We start from the raw sequence: 22,084 nt of genomic DNA on the forward strand, positions 1-22,084 counted from the left end.
TAGACATTGATAATAGTCATGACCCTGGTAGTTGCCAGGCCATGGACTGCTTAACTTATATCATATTTGGGGAAAAAAAAGAGGTTTGAGAGGTTAAAAAAAAGATGTACCCAAAGTTGCATAGCACAGATATGAGGTACAGAGCCTGAACTTGAACCTAGCTTTTCTGTCTCTAGACTTCAGCCATAAGGACTTCTCTGACCATGCAGTTCTCTATACTTATCTTACACATAGGATTTACCTACATTTATATTGATAGGTACATTTATCCGCTTGTCATAGTCTGAAGCACATACACACCAATTTATTCAGGCGTGGTGGCTACAGTAACACACGAATGGATGAATGGAGAAGTCACTTCCAAGGGCTTAGTTTAAAACACATATAGCACAGAATCATATTCTACCACAGTTTGGAGTTTAAGGCCAAGGGATATTGTATAATCATGCAGACATTAGCTGTCACCAATAATTCTCAATGTTTTATATTCGTACTTTCTCTGAAAAGTATAAAAATATATTTATTTATCCCTGAAGTTAACTTTTTATATACTGCTACAATGATTAATTTTTTTTTAAAATCTTCACTGAAATTTTCTTCTAATTTGGGGTATTTTCTAAGTAATGTTTTAGCTAGACAATAGATATTTGGTTGGCCAAAATGTTCCTTCGGTTTTTAAGTAAAAATAAAAGACACATTTTTCATTTTCACCAAGAACTTTATTGAACAACATATTCACCCTTTTGTTCCACTACCTTCTGCCATTTTTCAGGCAACTTCATAATTCCATCCTCCCAAAACTTTTTATATTTTAGAGCAAAGAACCGTTCCAGGTGCCTTTTACAGTCTTCCAGGGAATTGACATTTTTTCCATTGAGAGAATTTTGAAAAGACCAAAATAAATGGAAATCCGAAGGTGCAGTGTCTGATGAATATGGCGGATGAATCAGAACTTCCCAGCCAAGCTGTATCAGTTTTTGCCTGGTCATCAAAGAAACGTGTGGTCTTGCATTATCCTGATGAAAGATTATGTATTTTCTGTTGACTAATTCCGGACGCTTTTCGTTGAGTGCTGCTTTCAGTTGGTCTAATTGGGAGCAGTACTTATTGGAATGAATCATTTCGTTTTCCAGAAGGAGCTCATAATAGAGGACTCCCTTCCAATCCCACCATATACACAACATCACCTTCTTTGGATGAAGACCGGCCTTTGGCGTGGTTGGTGGTGGTTCATTTCGCTTGCCCCGCAGTCTCTTTCATTCCACTTTATTGTACAGTATCCACTTTTCATCTCCCATCACAATTTGTTTTAAAAACAGAATGTTTTTGTTACGTTTAAGTAGAGAATCGCATGTGGAAATATGGTCAAGAAAGTTTTTTTTCGCTTAACTTACGTGGAACCCAAACATCAGAGCAAGTCACATAACCGAGCTGAGGCAAATGATTCTCAGCGCTTGACTTGCATATTTTGAGTATGTCAGCTACCTCCCGCGTGGCATAATGTTGATTGTTCTCAATTCACGTCTCGATTTGATCGCTATCAACTTCAACTGGTCTGCCTGACCGTGGAGCATCCTCCAGCCAGAAATCTCCAGCACGAAACTTCGCAAACCACTTTTGACACGTTCGATCAGTCACAGCACCTTCTCCATATAGCGTGCAAATCATTGTTTTGCGTTTCAGTTGCGTTTTTACCTTTCTTGAAATAATAAAGCGTAATGTGTCGAAAACATTGCTTTTTTTTCTTCCATCTTCAATATTAAAAGTGACTACACAAAAATTCACCAGTTTTGATAAGTTTTTTTTTTAATGCACGCTGATATGACAGCTGTCGCAATACAGTCTAACAAAATTGTTTTGAATGAAGTTAAAGACAACTAAGCTCTACTAAAGCCATCGTACGGGAAAAAAACAAACGAACTTTTTTGCCAACCCAATAAAATCAAACAAACATCCAAACGGAACTTTCAGTGATGTGAAACTCTTCACAGTAATAAATGTTAAAATCATTCCACTATTTAGAAGATAGTCTTCAGATCAGAGGCTGTCCGCGATACCACCTTAGGACATCTCCCACTGCCTCTAATCTTAAAAGAAATGAAAATTGAGACGAAAACTCTGATCCTTGAGAGACGGATATAGTATATGTATTTATCTGTTTACATCTGTTCTACATGTGTTGAGCTTAGACACCTAGGAAAATATAGCGAGACCCTCCATAAATCGAGTCCAGCTTCGTTCTTCCAGGATAGCTGTGCCTGATACACTAAGTACAGAGGATACACCAGGATGGATCCCTACTTATGTTATTTTTAAAGATTTCCAAAGACAGAGATTTCATTGTGTCAATATTTTTTAACATTATTAAACAACAAACATATTGCAGGCCGTGTCCACTTAGCAATGTCTTAATTTAAGGATACAACTTAGAATGCCAGAGGAGCAGTTATAAAAGAAGGTAGCCATCAGGTCTCCAAAAGTTAGTGTACCTTAACCTTACCTGCCTTAGTAGTTTCTGTGTAAAACACTAAGGAAGGAAAGGTGAATTGCGGGATGGGGGCTGCATTGTGAATTGCAAAAGAGAAATTTAAACATTATTTGCAAACTAAACTCAAAGAACAAATGATTTAACACTTGTTCTGTTTTTGTTTGTTTGTATTTGTTTTTAAGAAAGTGGACTCTAACTTATTCTTTCCTTAGTGGGGAGATTAAAAAAATTTATACCTTTAATATGTTCTTTTCTTCATATTGGGAACTCAGTTTGTTACTACTCTTGGCAAACTGTTTTCCGAATATGTGGAAAATTGTACCTGCCAGAATGGATTGGTGTTTGCTCTTCTTCAATGAAAGGTGGCTGTGATCAAAAGCTGCCTCTCTCGGGTAGTTCAGCCTGCCAAAGTCTAATGCAACAGAAATGGAAAGGAAAAGGAAAATGAAGGACATATTCAAGAGTGTAACAAATAATTGGAACCTAAGACTCTACGTCTATTGGCTTCCACAAGAGCTTGGCAGAAATACTGACCGCCCATGTGATTTTTATCTTCGCATCTTTAAGGCAATTACCTTGACATGGAACACAGTAGTGATGGCTTCCATTGAAAGGCTCTATTTAAACATCTTTTTTCTGAATCACCAAGATAAGGATAGAGCAAATGAAGATGGAAAAAATAATCACTTGTATACAAAGCTTCTGCCTTCAGTTCTCTAAAACTGTGTTAATGCCTAATTAATGACATTCCTATTGTACAAAAATATTGAGAATGCAAATACAACTTCCCAGCTAATTAGTTCATTATATGGAAGTGACACATGTGAAGTAATAGTTTAATGTGGTCTTCATAAAAGCCAGCAATTGTGGACTTTCCCTTAAAATTTTCAAGTGGGATGAAATTCACTTTTCTCATGACTAAGTAAAAAGTGCCTTCCTTATTTGTGTGTATAATACTACCTTCTTTTAGCAGATATTTACCATTGAAGTAGGGTAGTGAGACTTATGTGAGTAAATTATTACTGACAGCGAAACCCAAGGAATGTCTAGAGGTACGGCCACCAGCAGCTGCGAGAGTCTGGACTGTTCCTCTCTCTTCTTAAACATGGCTCGAGCAGTTGATGTACGAATAGTGGTGGAAGAAATGTCCTTTTACGTTTCCAAAAACAAAAACTCAGCCATTCACACCTCTTCAGCTAGAACAACAGCATGTCAAATATTGTATTCTCAGATTTAAGCTATAAAATAATGGTGGAGCCTGAGAGAAAGGAGAGGAAACTAAGGAGGGACTTCGTGGGATTGGTTGGAAGAGATTCAATTCTCTGTTTCTTTAAGGATTATCAGTTTTAAGGAGTGCAGTTAGGAATAATAAAGCTTTTCAGGAAAAATAGGACTACATTAAATGTACAGTTTTAAAAAACTGACAACAACGTACAATATCTCAGACTTTTGTAGTCAGAATCAAAGTCTCTCCGAGTCGAAAGATGGCGCTGGATACCTTTTGGTCCTGAGCAGTGAGGCCTCATGTCGGGGTGAGAGGCCGCTTTGTGTAACCTGTGCTCCTTATTTTGACGAGTCGCTAAGGATGCACCTTCAGGGTTGACAGTATGATTATGAGGCATATTGAATATAGGCTTTCCTCTGTATTTCCAGTTGGGCTAAGTTTTGGGGTTTTTTTCTTTTTAAAAGAATTTTAATATTTCTAAAAGTCATACAGCTTCTTTTGAAATTCTAAGGACGCTTTCGACAAATTGTTCAGTACCTGAGTAGAGGCTTCCATGACGCATGTTTGGTGACATCTGTCTTCACTAACCCCGAACACTCTAGGGTCTAGTCTGAGCATCTGGCGACTTCTACTGCCTTTCATTGCTTTGCCTCACACGTGAAAATCAGTCTTCTGTGTACATAGAAACTTATAAAGAATTTTAATCAAAATTAGGGGCTCACATTTAAAATTTAGTGATCTATATCGATACCAATGCAAATAACTTAACCAAAGTGTAAAATGAAATCCCAGAGACCATTTGTGTATGAAGACGTTTGTACACAGACAAACAGTGACAACTAATATATGGCACGATTTGTTTCTTTGCCTGGAATTTGGCAAGTATCTTGTGGAATGTATCAATAACAAGGTGCATTCCAATTACCAAAATGCTAAAATAGGAGAAAAATGTGATTCTTATAATCAAGGAAATTTGGTGTTTATCTGTTAAATTTTATAGTGGCAGAAATAGGAGATACAAAAAAAATCAGAACAGTAGTATTTAAGTAGCTTCTTGGTTCCTGATTTACCTTAGATAGTCCAGTTTCCACCCATTGTCCTGCCATAATTATTGATCTTTCACTCTCAAAGCTCTCATCGGTTCAGATGATCATTTATATGGCTGTTTTACTTATTAGGCACTCTTGTTGGTGACACTAACAGTAAAAAGTCTCAAGAGGACTGAAGAGTTTGGTATACAATATACCTTTGAATACACGTAATAAATTCATATGATGCTCTGAAAAGCCCTGTTAAATTGGTCTTTGTTGAAGAGGATACGAAACTCAGGGAGATTAAAAATGGCCTGCCAAATTCATTCAGCTGTTATGTTACAGAACCAAGACTGCAATCCAGATGTCCAGGGCAAACGAATTCTAGTGAGTTTAATAATAATAATAACAGGAGGAACGATCACCATCATCATCATCATCGTCACCATCATCACCTTAATGGTGAAGCTACCACTTACCCAACAGAGGTTCATGGCCATTGTTTTGTTCCATGCACCACTTTGGCAGTCTGGTAAAGCCTATGGACATCTTCTCAAATAATATTTTTGAATGCATAAAATAAAATGCATAGTATTACAAGGATATGAATTCTATTAAAATGCAGTTATCAAATTTTTTTAAATAAATACATGATATTGGTATGTTTTCTAAATGCATAAAATAATAAGATCTTGCAGTATTATCTATTACTGTAATTTCAAAGTAGTGATGAACATAAAGATTATTTTGAGATTTCTACAATAAGTCTAATATGATATGAAAATATTTGTGATTTCTATTGGTGACAAAGTGACAGGTTCTGCTAATACTACTGTGGTTTGTTACTTACATCCATAATTGAAGGAAATTCTAAATTTCGGTTAGAGGATATTGAAAGTAAAGATGTAATTTTTTCCCACTCAAGTTCACCGACTGCCTCCAAATTTATGAACCGCCAAGCAGTGCCCGGTTAAGAACTCCTGCTTTGAGTAAACTGGCAAAATAACTATTATTATCCCCACCTTACAAATGAATAAACTGAGGCCCAGGGTATTAAGTAGCTTGCCTAATAGTTTTCACCTAATGGCCGAGAAGGGTATCAAGTGATATTAGCATCTGTGCATCACCTCCTCTGACTTCCCAGTGGCAATCACCATTGAAGTGGGAATCGTAGCATCCACTCCACTCTGAGACAGATGACCCTGTAAGGATTATTACCCTAATCACTTGTATCTCCTTCAAACACTAATGATACCCTTGATGAAGATTGCAGATAACCAAAGAGAAATCTGGGGTGAGGTCTGTGTGCCTGACTAACGCTTTATGTTCAACTTGCCTCAAGCGTTTCTAGTGTTTGGTCTCCCCTAAGTGGTCCTCAGGTGGCTTTTCAGAATGATCATTATTTCCAACGTGTTTGATGCTATTTTCTACTGTAGCCATTTTCCTCTTCTACCTTTAGGTGATTACTGCTGTTGCTTATTAATATTCTCAGATGAGGGAAATTGTTTTTCTCCACCTCCCCTATCTCAATATACATACCTATTTGGATTTTTTTCTGTAACTGCTCTAATTCCTTAGGCTCTTTTTATCTAAACTATACCTATTAAATTAGCTTAACTCTTCTCAAAGCTAAATTGCCTCATTTGTTTATTATTTTTCCTTCATTTTGTCTGAATGCCTTAACGCTTACAAAGTATGCAAAGCCATTGTTAAAGCTCTAAGTAGTCCCAGGATGCATGTATTAGTTTCTGTAATTAGGTCTTAGTGATGACACCACGTCTTATTTGCCTCACATTGTACTAACTCTAGCGTAACAAACCTTAAGGTTTCTTTTCAAAATTATTTAATATTTGAAAAAATCGATGTATATGACCCCTTGGCAGTTCAGTTGTTAATTGCTCATCCTTTCTCCTCCTGTTAATGGTGACCATTTTATTTTGGCAAATCTTGCGTATTAGGGTTTCTCATCTCTGATAGTGAAATGACCATGACATAGGGATGCAACATAAGGATGTCTTCCAGCGCTGTTTTCACCTGAAAAGGAGATTCCTTTTGCCACACAGCTTTGAGAATAAGAGTATCTTAGTATTTCACTATTGAAGGAATTTTAGAAGTTTCACTTGTATTTAGGTAGCTGAAGGGCATTTTTGATTGCTATCACTTTATACAGCCTTCTAGGAAGGATTTATTTTTAGCACCTATAATGGATGTTGCAAAAACTTGTATATTTGAAGAGCTTTATAAAATATACACTAAAGATTCAGCTTTCACCTTTAGTTGTTGAAACTTATGCTTTCTTGAGAAGATTTTTTTAAAAAAAGACATATTCTGAAAAACTGATGTTGCCTTTTACCACCAGCACTAGCAACCATCTCATCGTTGTTATCTTCGCCACCACCGTCACCCAAAATAGCATCTAGAGGTGTGCTTACAGGGTTTATACATGCATACATACACACATATGTGTTTAAACACATACATACACGTATTTATTCTATTCACCCAGCACATGTTTGTTGAGGGCCTTCTAAGTTCCAGGCACTGTTTTAAACTCTGCCCTCCTCTTACTTCCATTCTTGTGCATCAAGGCTGATGATGTGGATAAATAAATAAAATGATATGAGAACAGCTGAAGAGAAAAACAAGACAGGGGACACAGATAGGGTATATGTGGAGGGAGTGTTTGAATTTTTGTTGGCGGGGGGCAAAAAAGACTTCACTGCAGAAGGGTTTGAGTAAAGGTCTGAAGAAGATAAAGAAGTAGCTCTGTGGGTATCTGGAAGAGAACATTCTAGGGAAGGTGCTGATGGAGTGTAGGGGACATTCTGGGAACAGCGAGGAAGCCAGAGTACCTGAACTGGTGCAGGGAAGGGATAGTAGCAGGACAGAGGAGCCCAGATCATGTCAGGTCTCATGGGCCATATTCTCTGAGTGAGATTAGAACTCTTGGAGGCTGTTGAGCAGAGAACTAACCTGATCTGAATTAATAGTCTAAAACGATTGCTCTGGAAGCCGGTTTGAGAATAGACTGAAGGAGGACTAGAACCGAACAAGGCTGAATAATCCAGGTGAGAGATTATGGTAACTTGTGCCAGGATGGTAGCAGTGGATGAAAAGTTGTCAGCGTCCGGATATATGTTAAGGAAAGAGCCAAGAGGATCTGATGATGGATTGTATATACAGTGTGAGAGAAAGAAAAGAGCCAAGTGTGACCCCACAGTTTGAGGCCTGAGCAAGTCGAATGGGAGGAGTTGGGTAGAGGGGTGTGAGGAGGGGGTCAGGAGCTCAGTTTTGGACATGTCAAGTTTGAGATATTGGGCATCCACGTCGAGAGGTCAAGTACGCAGCTTGGGGAAAAAAAAAAAAAGACTAGAGTTTAGGGGGGAGGTCTAAAGATAGCCATGGTCATGGATTTTTCTCCACAGAAATGTTCCATCTATATCGACAATACTACTTTCCTTCTCTCGACACCTCTGCCTCCCGTCCAGTGGAAGCTCAGCTTCTGCACTTTCAACACTGGCATTGCTATTTTTGCTCTCCAGGGGATATAAGATCCTCTGGTTCCCAGGGTTAACATTCTCCACAGGTGTCCTCCATCCCATCCTCATGAGACTCATTGGGAGTCACTATCTCTGGGCTGTTCTCTCCCTACTCCTGATTCAGTCTCCATCTCTCCTCTCCTTCCCCCATGGCCATTGGAGCCCCTAAGGGGATTGGATGCACCACCACTCCATTCAATAAGTCAGTTGATTTTGTTTGATTGGAATGGTTTTGTTCAGCCTTCTTGGATGGTCAATTCAATATTCTATAGACAACTTGAGGCCACTTTAATCATAACACCAAATAACTAGTAACTCTTGCCCCCAGATTCTTCCTGGCCAAGATCATTTCTTCCATTCTTTTGGTGAAATTTAAAAGAATTCTGTCTAGAAATTCAACTGAGCAAGTACTTGGGCATTTCATCAGATCCTAAGGTGCTTCTTGAGAATGTTTTTGGCTCTGCTTATAGAGATTCTCCTAAACCCATGTCAGCAGAGGAGGGATGATTCAACACATAGGCAAGATTACAACCAGACTCTTTAATTTTTTTAATTATAAAATTCTAACTTGCCCACATATCCAAATTATATATAAACATGTGAATCTTCTTTGAATCAATAATATAGAATATTCACTCATTCAACAAATATTTATTGAGCCCTGTTACATATTCTTGGTGTTGTTTCAGGGAGTTCCCTGTCATCAGGGAGCCTACATGCTTCCAAATATCACATAGGCCATACTTATACTAAAAACGTGTTTATTGTTTATCTAAACTTCAAATTTAACTGAGTATCCTGCATTTTATCTGGTCACTGAGGTCATGTGACAGCTTGGCTGGGATGGATGGTCAAAGATGGCCCATCTTATGGAAGCTGGGGCAGACTGTCATCTGGGCTGCTGTCCCCATGTGGTACCTCAACTAGCCCAGGCTTCTTTACATGTCAGTCTTAGGGCAGCAAAAGGTCAAGGTGGCAGCTGTAAGGCTTCTTTTGGTTCGTGCTCTGAAGTTGCAAGTGGTTGCTTCTGCCAGAGTCTATTGGTCAAATAAAGGCACAGGGCTGGCCTACATTCAGAGGGTGGGGAAAGAGATTGCACCTCTTGATGAAAGGAGTGGCAAATTCACATTGGAAAAGGGAATATATACAGGGAAGGGAAGGATTTATAGCCATTAAACAATCGATCACAAGTAGTAAACACAGCAGAGAAGTCTCTGCCATCAGGGACCAAACACTATTCTAAGAAGAGACAGACAATAAAGATAAACATTCATTGTTTATACAAAGGAGAAAAAGAAAGCATAATCAGGGGGTTAGGGAGTGTCATCAGGAGTGTTAGGGGAGGTCTTCTTTTATATAAGGTGGGCAGGAAGACTTCCCCAAGAAGAGGACATTCAGCAGAGCCCAAAAGGAAGTGAGAAATATCCAGAGGAACGGGGTAACAGTCAGAGGAAGGAACAAGTTCATAAGCTTCAGAACCCAAGCATTATCGAGAAACTGAAGGTGGCCGAAACAATGAAAGTGAAGTGGAGATTAGTAGGAGATGAGGTCAGAGGAGTTACGGAAGGTCAGGCTCAATCTACATCTAGGGCCTTGTAGGCAAGTATAAGGGCTTTGCCTGTTAGCTTGTGTGAGCTAGAAGCCACACGCAGAGTTCCAGAAGAGGAGTAGCATCATTTGACTTAGATTTTTTTTAACAGGGTTACTCTGGCTTCTGTATAGGGAATACACTGAAGAGTGGCAAGGGTTGAAATGGTTGTGAAGCTATTGCAATACTCTAGGTGAGGGGCAATAGTGGCTCGAACTGGGTGAGAATAGTGGAGCTGGTGAGTCGTTGTTGAACAACAGGTCTATTTTGAAAATAAAGCCAACAGGATTTGCTGATAGATTGCATTTGGGGTGTAAAAGCAAGAGAGAAGCCAAGAATTTGAGAGGAGTCAAAATGTTTAGACTCAGCAACTAGAAGAATGGATTTGCTGTTTCCTGGGTTGGGCCCTCCTTATAAGAGGGAGGCAAGAACAGCAAAGGCGGAAGAAGGCCACGTGATGACAGAAGCAGGAAGAGAAAGGGCAATGAGATGAGGAGCCATGAGCCAAAGAATAGAGGAAGCTTCTAAAGCTGGAAATGGCAAGGAAATGGATTCCCCCTTAGAGCCTCCAGAAGGAACCGGCCCTGTCAACACTTTGATTTTAGCCCTATAAGACTCACGTCAGACTTATGACATCCAGAACTGTAAGAGAATAAATTTATGTTGTTTTAAGCCACCAAATTTGTGGTAATTTGTTACAGCAGCAATAGGAAACTAATACATGATTAGACCTTTAAATAGAGATGCTGAGTAGCTGTTCATTATGAGTCTGAACTTGAGGAGAGAGGCATAGAACGTGAATTGGAGCTCATCACAATACAGGTTTATTTAAAACCATAAAGCTGGATGAGAGCACCTGGCCAAGATCATTTCTTCCATTCTTTTGGTGAAATTCAAAAGAATTCTGTCTAGAAATTCAACTGAGCAAGAACTTGGGCATTTCAAGTACTTGGGTGAGGATAGGGAAATGAAAAACCTTTTGACTGTTTTTGACCACCCCAACATCTAAAGATCAGGAGAGTGAGAAAACCAGCCAGCAAATGAGAAGCCATATCCAGTGATGCATGAGGAGACCAGAGAGTCTACGGTCCCAGAAGCCAAGGGAAGAAAGTATTGGCAGGAGTAAGCAAGTGACAAATTCAGCTCCATCAAATATTCACAATTTAGTGCTAAGTGATCTCAATCTTGAATTTTTCGCTAACTTCTACAAAAATTCTATGAGAGACAATTGATATTTGAGAGTGGGATAGAAAAAGGAGGCACCAGTAATAATTATACCAAGACAAAGGATGTAAATTGGGACTGCCCAGGGCAAACAGGAATGTACGGTCCCCCTGTTTGGCTTCTGTCTCAATAACTGTTAAATAAATACAGTTTACTTCCTAAAGAAACATCTTTACTGAAATATGACTTAATATTTTGCTTTTGGCTTTAACTGAGGATCAATATTTAGGAAATAGTGTTAGGAAAGATATTTCTGCCTCTTTTATCAAACTGTTACTGGAGACTCTGTTCTTTATTATGTTCAATGTTCCTCATAGAAAGAACCATGTGGTAATTCCTCTTAGAATGGAATGCTGGAAAAACTGTTGCTTTTTTCAAGGAGCTGGTGGTATCCTTTCTTTTCCTAGATACTAAGAGCTTCATAGTACATCGTTCTTCCCTCTTACCTTGGGAGCACGAGCTAGAACTGTTATATCTTCAAGTTGCAGTTACGGTATCATGTCACATTTTCCCAGCTGTGACTTTCTTTCTCCTCAAATATTTCTTGAGTACCCACTATGTGCTGAGCTTTGCTGTTTAAGCTGCAGGTATGGCAGAGGTCCACACAGATTTGATCCCTGCCTTCATGGCATTTTCTTGGTTCTCAAGAGTTTACATACTTTTAAAATATGGTGTTAGTATCTTATAGGAAGCCTTGAATTCTTTCAAGAGCAAAGTAGGTATAAAAGACATATAGAATAAAGCGCAACAGTGCAGTATATTATTCAGATAGGGGTGTGGCGTGTTAGGAATGGAAGGCGAGGGGAGAGGTAGAGCATGAAGCCTTGAGTAGAACCAGAGCCTTGAAGCTCCTCATGTTTTTCATGAGGTTTCAGACCCACTATTGTGCTTTTGAGAGAAAAGAAGGCACGTTTAAGGAAATAAAATGATTTCTAAAGCTGCATTTAGCATCTTTACTAATAGTAGTAAAGAGTGCTTGATCAAGTAAAGCATTTGAGGATATTGTCATAATCCAAAAATGCTCTAAGTGCTGTCTACTGGCTATAGAGAAAAGAGAGTTAATGATTAATTTTGTTGTAATATGATATGCCCTAGGATTGAGTGAATATTTCAGTTCCAGATTATAAAGTAGCCTATTTTTGCAGGACGAGAAAATAAGTACTATATTTTTAAAAGAAATAAGCTGTCTGCTCCTAAGAAGAGGAACTCCTTTCAGTTATGACCTTGGCTAGGGATTTAAGGCTGCTGTAGTCTTCCCAGTCAAGAGAAGGGGATTGATTAGAAGTCAACCAGAAAGCACTGTCCTGGCTGGTAAGACCACACCATCAAAAACAAGAAACATATCTTTATGTTTATTAAGCATGCAACAGTGTCAAAGAAGAAAGGTCAAACAAAGGAAGGGATCCTCTTTTAGACAGTTTAGTTCTTACACTTTGATAGCAGCATGATGAGTACAAGAGGAGACAGGGGGATACCATGCGACGGAGGAGGTTGAGAGGGATAGAGAATGATAAAGGCAGAGACAGCTGCTTTCACAAAGCCAGCTGCGTTGGAGATGTCTCTTCTACAACTGCTTATTGAAATGTATATGAAACTAGTAACATGGAACACTTGGGCAATATATTGTGTTAAAGGAATCAAAATTTAATTGTGGAGACTTTGAGTCCCACTGATTCCAACTATTGATTATGTTGCTTCAACGTGCAGGAATAAAATTAAAAGCTGAGCTTGACAGCAAGCTGCCATGTAAACCATTTTTTAAGTCTGTCTACCAAATACCCTGGATATTGGATTGTTTTTATTCCTAAAAGAAATGTAAATACAGTCACAGTTCCTGTATAATATACATAAAATTTAGCCTTGGTATATTATTTCTTTTAGCCTAGGTTTATGCCATATTTTCAGCCTTCTGACTCACTATTGTTACCATAGTGACATTTACAGAGGGATCGTGTGTTTTCCATAAGTTTAAGGGGTAGCCACGGACCTTAAGTAGCTCAAGAGGAGAACTCACTGAGATCTAGAGTGCTTCAAACAACGCTGTGAAAATTGGATTGCCTGAAAACACAGGTTTGTCTCCCAAGAGAAACCTTCTGTGCACACGCAGAGAATGATAGGGCTGGAAAGGGATCTCCGGAAGCCATTTATTCTGTCCCATCTCCCGGCAGCATGGTGACTAAACCACAATAGGTGTCTGTGATTTTCGTACTAATGTAACTTACCCAAGACTGCCTGTTCCCCCAGGCCACAGCCAGCTTAGCTGTCAAACAAAAATAACTTATGGCACTCCACCTTGTCATCATCCCTTTCCTGGCCCTCCCCTGGGTCCCCAGGGCTGTTCAAAACGGAATGCTGGGGCTTCCCTGGTGGCGCAGTGGTTGAGAGTCCGCCTGCCGATGCAGGGGACGCGGGTTCGTGTCCCGGTCCGGGAGGATCCCACATGCCGCGGAGCGGCTGGGCCCGTGAGCCATGGCCGCTGAGCCTGCGCGTCCGGAGCCTGTGCTCTGCAACGGGAGAGGCCACAACAGTGAGAGGGAGGCCCCGCGTACCGCAAAAAAAAAAACAAACAAACTGAATGCTGGAGACTGCCAGAAATAAAAGTCTGAACCTCGGGGTAGACCTGACCAGAAAGTAAAACCTATTCTTGGTTTTGCACAGCAGGGAGAAACCTCTTTACCTATATCCCATCATGATAGGGATTTGAGCTAAAGCTCCGTGAAGCAGCCCCGCTCCAGTTACACCCTTTGAAATGGGAATTCCAGGGTCACTGGCAGCACTGGAGAAGATGATTATAGCAACTCAGCACATGGTCTCATAGGATGATTTCCTTTTGAGAACTCATTTGTGAGCCTACCACCTGACCAAATAGCATCACCACCATCGTCTGTAAAATATTAACATTTACCGGAGCGGGGAAAATGGTACCGAGACTGATTGCCCTGTGTCGGGGGCGGAGTGGGCGGGAACCGTTTACTTCTTTGAAGATTGAACTGAGGAGGCTACGTGATTAATTCGAATAATTAGGAGTCTCTTTTCCTCCTCAGTTGATTTTGGGGATTGCAATTTTAGTTCAAAACCAAAGACAGGTTACCTAGGTTATGAGAAAATAAAAGCTTTGAAACAAGAAGCTGCATTTGGGAGGAAAGGAAGTGTTGAACTTGGGTCTATATTTCCGAAGAAGAATTATCTGGAATTTTATAAAAGCAGAGAACACAGACATCATCCCTGTGTTTATATGAGGAAGTAAGCATTTGAAAACATGCAATACGTATTTTAAACATTGTTCTACTTTCTAATCTTGCATTGCTCCCAAGGATTGCTAATGGTTACCAAATTGTTCTTTGGCAGCGTAAGCTGACGCTTAAAAAAAAGAAAAAAGGCAAAGAGGTGATAGGATGTGATTCTAGCACAGGACAAAGTTATGAATCCTCAACCCTGAGCAGATATTAACTAATCCAGCAATCCCAACCTGGAGGATAGCCAGGAGCATTTCTCTGCATCACATTATATCCGTTACATGGCAATGAAGGACAGTTTCCATGGCTCCTAATAAAGAGATGTTTCTCTTTATGAAGAGAGCAGAGTGAGGGGTTAATAAAGCATTCAATCTCTAGAAGTAGGTTTCTCCCTACATCCCATAACCAGGAGGATGGATATCTTGTTTTGTGTGCTCAGGTGGGTTGAATGAAACCAGCATGGCTCTGCTCTGCCTTCACTAGCTATAATCAGCTTTTCAAATCTACACTATGTCCCCAGTGACTGATGGCACAGTGAGGAACATGTTTGTGACCACACATTCCTGAGAAGCAGCAGTTCTAACAGCCCAGTGACCCGACTTATTCATTCCTGTTTCTTTGTGCAGAGACATTTTGTTTTCCAAGCTCTTTGGCCATGTGCTAACGATTAGACAATGACTCCATAAATGAGGAGAAAAAACGGTGTCATGGACGGTGGGTGGTTTGTTTTCTTAGTTCTTTATTGAAAACATATGGAGATGTTTATATATAAATAGACAACAATAGACTGCTGCCATCATGTTAGCAGCAGCTAATAAAATTCTACATGAATAGAGATCTAACTTGTGTCTGCCTACTCCAGAATTCTGGTTTACTGAGATCTGCATATCCTATCTAATTTGGGTTGAAAAGATGTTTTATTGTTTTACTTTTTATTCCTAGTTGGAAGGAAATGGTGGACCAAGGGTTTTGTCCTTGTTTTTGTTTTTGTTTCATTCTTCTCTTTGCTTAATCAAATTACTTCGTTAGCAGGGACAATAAATTCTGTCCAATCAGACCTTGTATTGTGATCACGCAAAAATATTTTAAACTCCATACATCTGTTTCACTACAGTCTTTGTATTTTTGAATTAGAAGTGAGGACTTGTGGCCCGACAGCTGGAAACAAGCAGCAGCAGACAGGGCAGTGGAGGGATTGAGAACACAGGCTTGGGGAGGCAGACCTCCGGGTTTGAATTCTGGTAACCACTCACTAGCTAGGTAACCTTGGGAAAGTTAGTTAACCTGACTAAACCTCAGTTGCTTCATCTGTGAGATGAGAAATGTGGCACTTATAGAATGATGGGGAGCATTACATGGGATAAGCTGTAAAGCCTTTCATACAGTGTCTGGCATATAGGAAGCACTGCAAAAAAGCTACATATTATCATTGTAAGCAGCTAACAGAATGGTTTATATGGAGGCCATCCTTGAAAATCTGAGAGGTACTGATGTTTAGTGGTAAGACCAGTAACAGCAACTATTGATCAAGTGCTCGTTATACGTTGGGGTCTACATTGCACTCTTTCTTACAACTCCATGAACTGGGTACCAGTATTATCCCCATTTCATGGCAGGAGAAACTGAGGGGTTACACAGACTGCCCAGAGTCACAGAGCCCATGACTGGTTAATCTGGTGCACAAACCCAGTCTGAATAACCCCAGAGTGCATACTTGTTACCACTCTGCTAAAAAGGCTGCCACGCAGACAGCGTCTGGCACCTTTGAAACCTCCTTTATTTACATTATTCTCAACATTCCCATTAACATCCTGGCATTGCACGGTACCATTCACAAACTGTGGGGTGCCCTGTCCCAGGGACATCTGTTCATTTGCAGTGGAAGAGGGTCAAGAAGGCTTTCATGCATATTTTGTTAGGAGCCCTGACACGTTCAACTCGCACACCACTTTCACTTTTGGTCTACAAATGTCTTTTCTTTGAAGACCCTCAAAGCTCCATGTGCCCAGGCCCATTGTTCAAGCCTGGAAAAGAGCATTTGTCCCAGCCTACAGATGGAGAAGCCAGAGGCCAAGGTGACATGACTTGGGGACAGAGGGAGAGGCCAGTCACTCCCCTCAGCAGCCTAGCATGTCCGTTGCTGAGTCAGGAATGGAGTCGAGTGGGTCCAGGGCTGTGTCCATCTCACCAGGCTGATGGCCAAACTACTGACTAGCTCTACTTTTAACTAAATTGTATATAGTTAGGAGCAAATTGCCTGATTTTCTTGTTGGAAGGATGGGATCTTCCAGAAATATGGGAATCCTCACATACATTACCCAACTGTTTTTATTTGCAGATATATATTATGTTATTTCTTTTCTCATTTTTACAGGACAGGGAGAGAATTGGGGGCGGGGGGCAGCAGGGCACATAAGGGGACAAGGTTAGGACTGCCAAATTCATGTCAACTTGCTCACGTAGCACCAATGTGCTCGTTGAACGAGCCCTGAATGTAAGACATTAATGCAAATATTTTGCATGTTATTAACTCTAATGATGCTACCGTCATGCAGTAGCCACAGCTGAAAGCAGAGGTGGTACGTTTTATCATAAATGCCTTGGGTCTTTCTCTGATAATCACCATGAAGACAGAAATTCCTTAGAAGTGAAAGTGGAAATATGAACAGACTTCTGCTTTGTTAACCTTCTCATCATCATCAACAACAACAAAATGATATCCCAGGGCCATGAAGTTCAGTCCTTTAAATGTTGGCAACATCCTCCTTTAGAAACGAAGGGTACCGTTCTTGCCCTTGTAACAACAGTACCCTTCCATGGCAACAGTTAGGAAGTCATTGTAAAAACATATCTGTTCTACAGAAAAAAAAAATGTATGCAACCCTGAAATTGTTATGTTGTAAGTGAAAAATCATTCTAATTCAAAACAAGCATGGCCTACTACTTCCTCCCTCCCATGCTAGTGGTGACAGGGTGGAGTTTTGGAAAGCACAGAATTTCAGACCCAGCTCTCTCATTTGCCAACTGTGTGACTTTGAGCAAATCACTTGACTTCTCTGATCCTCAGTTCCTTTTCTATAAAACAGCATCAACCATAAAACTGCTCCGTCTACTTTATGGATTATGGAAGAAGATCAAAGGAGATTGCAAATATGAAAGCTCTCTGAAAGCACTGTAAAAATATTATTATTGATTTTTACTAGGTGAATAATGAGGATGACAGCTTGGGAATAACTCAACCGAGGTAGTATATGGTCAGTCTGGAAGAAGTGAATGGGTCCTGGGAAATAGCTGGCCAGGCCAGTTTGAAGGACCTTAAACTTGCAAGTCTTAGGGCAGTGTGGCAATTTAGCTGTGCAATCTGGTGAGAGGCTCTTATATTCTAAGCTCTTGCTGTGACAATACTGGCTACGTGGAATCACTGTGTGCTTTCTTACCAGACTTTATCTGGAAAAAGTTTACACACTAGTGGCCTGGCAGAGTTGCCGGGGTTTAGATGCTACAGCTGTACCCCAGAGAGATCAGCATTTCAAGTGTTGTTCTATTACCTCCCTCCCTGGGGATTCAACAGATGGAACAACAATGGAATCAGAAACCCAAGACAAACCTGTCAGTTTGATGCCTTTAAGCTTTCACAGAATTCACAATTAAAATAAGATAGAATATCCATCTAGGGGGAAGAGGTGCAGAGAAGTAGGCCCACAGGTTACACCTTTTTTTGTCTAAGCACGGCTAATACTATCCGGAGGTCCCCACCATATAAAAGGAATTGTATCTGGTGCAAGGTAGGCTCTTAAGAAAATTGGTTGAAAGAATATTATTGCTAGTAGCAATAATTGAGTAATTTTTATATGGAGTTTTATATTTATTTTCATTGAATTTTAAAAAAAACCTTCCAAGTCAACTCAAATTCGGCAGATTCCAAGATGAGTCATCTTGCATCTCAGAACTGTTAGGTAATATGCAGACTGGATCCTAAGTCAAGCAGAGCAACATGTGCTTTGGCAACAACTGGTGAGGAGATAAAAGTATTTGGTTATTGTTTTTTTGATAACTTCCAAACAGAAAGCAGAGAAGCAACAAATATGACCCAAACACTTCTCTCTTTTGTTAAGGCAAATATTTCCAACTACAGCCTCGTGATGGAGTCTGACCTGGGGACCTTCTTACCCTCTGGGCTGCAGTTCACTGGCAGTGACAAGGCCAGGGCCATCGTGGAGGAGGTCATGTGCCTGCTGGAGCCCATCAATGTCACACAGGTCTTTAGAGCTGGAGAAGGGACAGACATTAACTTCTGGATCCAAGCCGGAGTACCTGGTAAGAGCAATAGATGAAGTTGGGGTTCTTTACTGCTACCAATTTAAACTAAAATTTCTGTTCTGACGTGCCACGGTAGATACTTGTAGGTCATTTAAAATATGGAAACCCTTAGGGCTTCCCTGGTGGCGCAGTGGTTGAGAGTCCGCCTGCCGATGCAGGGGACACGGGTTCGTGCCCTGGTCCGGGAAGATCCCACATGCCGCAGAGCAGCTGGGTCCGTGAGCCATAGCCGCTGAGCCTGCGCGTCCGGAGCCTGTGCTCCACAACGGGAGAGTCCACAACAGTGAGAGGCCCGTGTACAGCAAAAAAAAAAAAAAAAAATGTATATATATATAAACCCTTAGCTTTGTCCACAAGGTATAATCTGATGATTTCCAATATTGGGATAATAATGCTCCTTTTATTTATTTACCCATCTGTCTTCTCTTTCTGAAGTATAAGTTCCTCACCCCAAGAGATTCTGATTTAATGACTCTGGGATTGTGCCTAGAAATTGTTTTGTTTTTTGTTTTAAGCAGGTGTCTGGTAATTGTAGCACAAATGATCTCCTGACCAAAATTTATGAAATAGAGTAGAAGGCAATTATTAATACTAATATCCTTCTAGTTCTAGTCCTATGCTGCAGAAAGTTCTCTGACCCAAATAATTCCCTACCCAAATCCATGATATCTGAAATTTTACCATTAGAGATTTATTCTTTGAGGTTGGGTACTTCTTGCTAATCATATTTTCCTAATGCAGAGACTGCTTTAAGAGGTTGGACATAAACTAATTTACCCTGATCAGTGATTCATCAGGTTGATATTTTTAAGACAAGTCCTGGGCAGGGATGAAATTATGTAATAGGAATAGGCCTGGCGGTTACAGGACTAGAAAGGAGAGCAGTCCTAAAGAAGACAAACAGTACTTCACAAATTTGCCCTAGACTGGCCATGAGAAAGGGTTATTGTTGATATTAGACCTCTATGACCTGGGGTTGTTCCCTTAACACCATCATCTCCATAATCAAAAACACTGTTAAAGAATCTATTTGCAAATTATTCTGTACTTGTATTATGCAAACAGGAAGTCCAGCTTTTGAATAGTTTTAAAATTATGGTTTCCAGAACCATTTCTATGGCTACAAAACATTTCACAGGTTTAAAAAAAAGTCTCTCTAGATCCACCCCACTCCAGCCTTTTTTTTTTAAGCCTGCAAAGTAGACTTTACCAATAGCATACTATATGGATTTAAACTTTTTAAAAAGCTCATTCTTTAGATATTATAGATTAAGGCATATTTTAGATGTTAAGGTTGCTAATAATCTTACATAACTAAAAACAGAAGGAGCTATTCTTTATTCTAAGACAAGAAACTAAATTCTCTCCAATGATTTGTGTATATTTTAACCATATTGTGAAATATCTTAAAACAACATTTCCATTTTCAGTGGGTCATCTAGACAGACACAAGACTCTCTACATATATGTTTTTAATCATGATCAAGGTCTAGGGGAAGGGAGTTTGCCCTTTAGGTCCTATAGAACGATTTTGTTTGAATTTTAGATTTTTCCTGACCCTTAACTTTTTCAATAAGAATCTTGGTAAAATTTCAGAAAAGCTAAGTAAGTTTGCTGGGGATAGAGGTGAGGAAAAGACTGATGGATTGTGGGTGAAGACCGGGGGTGCTTAAAGGGGAGGTGAGGAACTGAAGCCTGGACCGAAGTAGAACAAAACGTGTGCTGCCTCCTCCCAGCTAGTTTTGCTTCTGTTGCACTGGATCAACAAAAGAGAATCGGCTCTAGCTTTACTCCTTCCATGTAGATACTCCATAAGAATGGTTCTATTTGGAATTAACAAGTTGATTTGATTGTCTTCACAAAGGTAAGAAGGGCTTCCCCTCTTGCCACAGTGCCGTGGGGAATTTGAGCCCCCTTGTGGTTGCTTCAACATTAATGCGAGTTCTAACTTACTGAACTAGTTGTCAGACACACGGTTAGGCTTTTTGAAGACCCTGTCTGTTTGATCTGTACAACAATCCTAAGAGGTAAGTGCAATTATTCCTCTTCTTCAGATGAAGAAACGGACTCAGAGGGACTAAATGACTCGCCCAAGTCTCTCCGGCTCTTAAGTGTAGATGTCATCCTGAGAACAGGCCACTTTGGTTTCAAGGCTGGTGGCCCCTTTCCCACAATATGCAACAACACAGGGGCGTCTGGAATGCTGAGATGGTCTTCCAAATCTATGGCAGTGTCTGAAATGTTTATCTTACTCAGCTCTTGCTTATGCAAAGGATTTCAGTTCATTCCTGCTCCAGAATAATTTACCCCGGGGGAAAGGAGTTTGTTATTGTAAATAATTACTTATTTCTTCTCGCATTCTTTGTTCCGCTCCCCTCTCTATCTCTGTAGATCAGGAAGGTTTATATAAACTTGGTAGTTCATTTAGACTGCAACTAATGTTTCCTGGAATTCTTTTTTATTTCATTTAGAGTATTGTAAGATGGACCCAAATTATTGCTGTTTTTCCCTATTACTATTGAAGCTATCTTTTGATATTTCAAGTTTGGGCTCTTCCTGGAAGAAATAATGGAACTGTTTATGACTCTTGTTACCCGTTGAAAATTTCAGGGACTTTAGAAAAAAGATGGAGAACCATAGTTAATCTGAAAAAGAAAATAAAAATATACTAGTTGTGTACTCTGAATTCTTGAAGATATGGTAAGTTACAGTGAGTTAAACCTAAAGATGGGATTCAAGATACTAATTAAGTATGAGCTAAATAACTGCTCACCTAACTTTTGGAAAATTAATGAGAAATACTTCCACACTCCATTCTTCCTTTCTTCTTTCTCTTTTTCTTTCCTGTCATCCATTGAACTAATATTTATTGAGCCCTTACCATGTCCTTGACCTATCAAATTTCTGTAGTCTGATGACTGAGCCCCAATTTTTTAATGTTTCATGTATACTCAATATCAAAATACTAATTAAGAGCACAGGTAGAATTAAAATTCAACATGATTTTCATAAATTATAGAAGCCAAATAGATAAATTTATGAAAGGATCATCTTTGGAGAGGAGATAGGATATCCTTCATCCATCTAGGTGATGTCCATGATGGACAGGATAACTGTCAACATAAGTATAAGGCTTTGGGGGGAAAAGTTAAAAAAATAACAGATGTATTTTCCACATAAACTCTCTGTTCCAGATACCTTTATACTCCAGCCTTCTCCCGTTTCTACCCCCTTCCATACGCCTTCCTATTTTCTCCTCCAAATCCTAAATGCTCTTTAAGTCTCACTCCATATTCATTGGTGACCGCAAATCCATCTTTAACAGACCCTGGTGCTGTGTTGCCTTTCTGAATTTCTAAGACGCTTCTGTAGCCCCCAGTCTCGCACTTGAATCACACACAAACGTTCCTGGGGTACTAGGAAATTCCGTGCA

At 39.9% G+C, this 22,084-nt stretch overlaps 1 protein-coding gene across 1 annotated transcript in view; it reads left to right on the forward strand.

Moving 5' to 3' along the window:
* Nucleotides 1-22,084, forward strand: part of CPQ (carboxypeptidase Q) — a 454,642-nt gene that overhangs the window by 361,350 nt on the left and 71,208 nt on the right. The window contains exon 7 of the mRNA XM_027131464.1: nt 18,447-18,648. Within this exon, the coding sequence (XP_026987265.1) occupies nt 18,447-18,648 (202 nt within the window). The remainder of the gene's footprint in view (nt 1-18,446; nt 18,649-22,084) is intronic.

Source organism: Aethalodelphis obliquidens, unplaced genomic scaffold (genome assembly GCF_003676395.1).
Source record: "Aethalodelphis obliquidens isolate GAN/ISIS:26980383/991018 unplaced genomic scaffold, ASM367639v1 scaffold39, whole genome shotgun sequence".
In the NCBI taxonomy this organism is placed as follows: Eukaryota; Metazoa; Chordata; class Mammalia; order Artiodactyla; family Delphinidae; genus Aethalodelphis; species Aethalodelphis obliquidens.